This window comes from Bufo bufo, chromosome 3 (assembly GCF_905171765.1).
Source record: "Bufo bufo chromosome 3, aBufBuf1.1, whole genome shotgun sequence".
Classification (NCBI taxonomy): domain Eukaryota; kingdom Metazoa; phylum Chordata; class Amphibia; order Anura; family Bufonidae; genus Bufo; species Bufo bufo.
This window is the reverse complement of record NC_053391.1, coordinates 300,635,518-300,639,812: the sequence shown is the minus strand read 5'-3', so window position 1 is coordinate 300,639,812 and position 4,295 is coordinate 300,635,518. Positions and strand designations below refer to the sequence as shown.

Sequence of the window (4,295 nt, the reverse complement as noted above, 5' to 3'; positions counted from 1 at the left end):
CCACAGAGAAGAATGTTTTTTCTATGCTAAGATAGATAAAACATTACTGGTATCTTTCTAATTATATATTCTGCCCGTGAATAAAGCAATAATATGTTTATTAGCTTTCTAAGCAGATCTCAATGTGGCAAAGCTATAGTAAATAGTGTATACGATATGTACATGCTAGGACACCGCTCTGCTGAGAACAAGTCCTGTCAATCAAGGGGAGGGACGAAAGTGCAGAGCACAGGGAGTGTTACATAGCAGTGCTCTAAGGATTCAGCTCTGCCCCCTAGTGCTTCAACTTCTCAACTGACAATAAATAAATACACCACTATCTCTGAAGCTATATAGGATACAAGCAAAATAAAGGTATTGTTTTAATGAGCATCATGAGCGCTTCCAGGCAGTTATACCTGGTTTAATAAAGTTGATCCTGGAGACACAGCCTCTTGAAATCTGCCATTACATAAACAGTATATGTGGCAAAAAAGCTCATAGGATAGTATGAAATTGTGAGGTTAATCAAACACGAAAGGTGCCAATTAATGTGCTCACCTTTGTGTGTTGTGCATCAGAGGCACCATACTCGTGAGATCAGTGGGTCGGTGCTGCCGGTATCTCTCAATTCTCGTGAGTGGAGAGGCCAATTCTCCAGAGGAGTGATGTAAGGTTCAATGGGGGGGATATGTACCAAGACCGTACACAACAGTGATACCTCTTGGCGCAAACACGAATCCAGTAGATATTTGTTTTTTTTTATTTAGGTATAGAGTGACAACGCGTTTCGGAGTAAATATACTCATTTTTCAAGTCTGTGGGGTCCGTGCTAATGCAGATAGCGTAGCTTCTCACATGTGGAATCGTTAAGGTCTGGAAAACAAGGAAGGAGTCCAGTGGCTCTGACAATTCGGATGACTGGAGTTTAGTGAAGCAAGGTAGTCGAGTAATAGTCCAAGTTTGGTACACAGATGATTGTGATAGCTGCGGTGTGAGGCAGAGGCATAGTCAGGTAACATAAGAACAGTTTGCAGGAAGCTCAGGAGCAGTAGATGGCCTAAAGGCAGGACGCACAAACCGGCCAGATTGTGCGTCCTGCCTTTAGGCCATCTACTGCTCCTGAGCTTCCTGCAAACTGTTCTTATCTGTTACCTGACTACGCCTCTGCCTCACACCGCAGCTATCACAATCATCTGTGTACCAAACTTGGACTATTACTTGACTACCTTGCTTCACTAAACTCCAGTCATCCGAATTGTCAGAGCCACTGGACTCCTTCCTTGTTTTCCAGACCTTGACGATTCCACATATCAGCTTGGACTATCCACATGTGAGAAGCTACGCTATCTGCATTAGCACGGACCCCACAGACTTGAAAAAGGAATATATTTACTCCGAAACGCGTTGTCACTCTACACCTAAATAAAAAAAAGATTTTGCAAATATTTACTGGAGTCGTGTTTGCACCACGAGGTATCACAGTTGTGTACGATTACATAAACAGAAGTAAAATATTTAACAACAGTAAAACATATAAACCCATGACAGTCAGTGACGCAAGTTAAAACAAATGGTCTCCCAAATGGAGGGATATACATTGACATTACATGGTAGTAAAGTGGTTATACAGGTGTGAAAACAACAAAAAATAAATACAAGATATCCTTATGAAGAGATATGAAATCAATGAATTTAACTCTAAAACAAACCAGTGGCAACCATTTTCCTGTTAAGTTTTATCATACTCCAGGATAAGTTATGTTTGGAGGAGCAACTAAGGAAAAGAAAGAAGAAAATATATGTTTAAGAGAATGCTGTACATATACAAAAATGAATAATTTAAATTATATGTTATCTTTGGGAGTGTATGAGTCTTACCATTTGAACTGTACATAGGAGGTCCTGGAGAGTATACAGGGTATTGGACTGTTGGACCACTTGGTGCATACACAGGTACAGGTTCATATCCTGGTGGAGGTGGAGCAAACTTGGGGTCAGCTGGGTATGGTGGTTGTGACGGATAAGGAGCCGGCATAGGGTATGGAGGCTGCATAGGATATGGAGGTTGAGTAGGATATGAAGGCTGCGTAGGATATGAAGGCTGCGTAGGATATGAAGGCTGCGTAGGATATGAAGGCTGCGTAGGATATGAAGGCTGCGTAGGATATGAAGGCTGCTGAGAAATTCCTGACATCTGGGTTTCTTGCACTAAGACAAAAATAATTACAAATAAAGTGACCTGTTTATGCTATTTGCACAGTTTTCAGATGTTGCTTTACTAAATAACTCCACCAAAGCAGTGTTGCTTTTTAATAGAAATACCATGGCAACAAACATTTGGTCTAGAAGCAGTTTGAAATCAAGCTATCTAGATATGAGATTGAAGACGTTCGGCTTTCCTGACGCAGTCATTTATTGAACTTCATGCCTTCCAGGAGCCATAACTTTTTTACTTCTCCATTCACATAGTCATATCAGGGCTTATTTTTGGCAGAACAAGTTGCACTTTCTAATGGCACCATTTGGTATCACACAAAAATGACATGTTAACTTCATTGTACGGGTCAGTACAATGAATGTGGATCTGATCTGAGGAATGATGGGGCTTAGGGGCCTGATGAAAAATATTTATTTTCCTCCCCTATAAGATAGGTGCGTCTTATGGTTCGATGCGTCTTATGGAGCAAAAAAACATGGTAAAGATTTTATTTCACTTTGTATATCTTCACATCTATTGTAATGTCTTGGCTTTTGACCTCCAGTTATAAAGATACATTTCTCTCCAAATCAGTTAGGGCTAGATAGTGATATTAAGATAGGATCCAAGTGGTCAAACACCATTAGCATATGAAAGACAACAACAACAGTCTCTTAGTCAATAAAGTCCTAAATGTTCATGAGTGGTGGAAACTCCTAGAAGTATCAAATTCTAGTTTCAGTAATTTCAGGAATTACCTGGAAAGTGTTAGTGAACTAACGCAACCAATCAGAACCTGCCAAGGTATATCATAGTAGGATCTTGAACCAGCTCTTAAACATATAAATAGTCAGAGCTTGAAACCAGGAAGAGGGCAAGGAAGGGAAAGCGAGGAAGAGAAGAAACTGAAGGAACAAGAGGGGAACCACCAAGAGGACGCCCGGGAGACCATCACCTAGATATAGTGATGGCTAACCTTCGGCACTCCAGCTGTCATGAAACTATGACTCCCAGCATGCTCCATTCATTTCTATGGAGTTATGAGAACAGTCAAGCAAGTGTACATCTTGGAAGTCGTAGTTTTACCACAGCCGGAATGCCGGAAGTTAGCCATCACAGAGTAGAAGTTCCAGGATCAAGATGCCTTCTGCAGAACACCACTCGTCAAAACAGGGGAAGCACTACCAAATCCAGGAAGGAGAGGTATACTGTGTATCTTTGTTCCTTAAAGGTCAAAGGCTGCAGACATTTGGGTTACGTTGTATATGCATATGAATATATATGTTCGGTGTGGCTCTTATGATTTGGGGGACATTAGTGTCTTTTTCTCATTGTATTGTGGTAATCGGTTTATTTCTGTGTGTATTTAAGGTGGTGGTCTTTTGCAACAAGTGATTTTCTCATTATATAAATATTGGTCATAAAATACAAGTCTTATTTCTGTGTCACATAATCCCAAAACTTCTATCAACTATTTATAGTTATAGGTGCTTGCCCCGCAGATTATGCCAGTGGCTGGGCAACAGCTGTGATTGACCTACTGCATTGCTGTCCGGTTGCCGGTACAGTGCTAATTTAACTCTACTCGGGATTGGTAGTGTAGACATTTTTTTTTTTTATTGGGCGCTTACAAAAACATTGTGTCATGATTTGTATTTAACCCCTTAATAAAGACAGCAGGCAGTTTTTACCCATAATTGGGCGTGTGTCTCATATATTATCTATTGTTTGAATAAGCTATAACTGACAAATGTGACATCATGTGATGGATATATCTTCGGAGGCAATTTTTTAAGCCACATTCTTATCCGTAAGATAAGAACTGAGCTATAATCAGTGTTTATAAGGTCAGAGAGCAGAGATAAGGTTTATTAGATGACCAGCACAAAGTAAAAGTCCATCTGCTCCTGGTCTGATGGAAGAGACAGAAAATCCAAAGGGTGCTGCTAAGAGCATGTCAGCTATGTACATAAAAAGGACTCTATATTTCTAATAAAGACCAATTGAAAGTATTTTTAGCTAAAAATTAGTACAATAAAATATTTTTAAAAAACATTGCCCCAAAGGTGTACATGTTGTCACCTCTCTTGACGTCAGGTTTAGTAACTACTTGCAC

At 40.0% G+C, this 4,295-nt stretch overlaps 1 protein-coding gene across 1 annotated transcript in view; it reads right to left on the bottom strand.

Annotated features, from left to right (window-relative positions):
* Positions 1 to 855: 855 nt before the first annotated feature.
* The window catches only part of SHISA4 (shisa family member 4), an 83,765-nt gene continuing 80,325 nt past the window's right edge, over positions 856 to 4,295 (bottom strand). Inside the window, exons 4-5 of the mRNA XM_040424210.1 lie at positions 1,861 to 2,190; positions 856 to 1,756 (exon numbers count right to left, since the gene is read on the bottom strand). Coding sequence (XP_040280144.1) covers positions 1,722 to 1,756; positions 1,861 to 2,190 — 365 coding nt within the window. The 3' untranslated portion in view covers positions 856 to 1,721. The remainder of the gene's footprint in view (positions 1,757 to 1,860; positions 2,191 to 4,295) is intronic.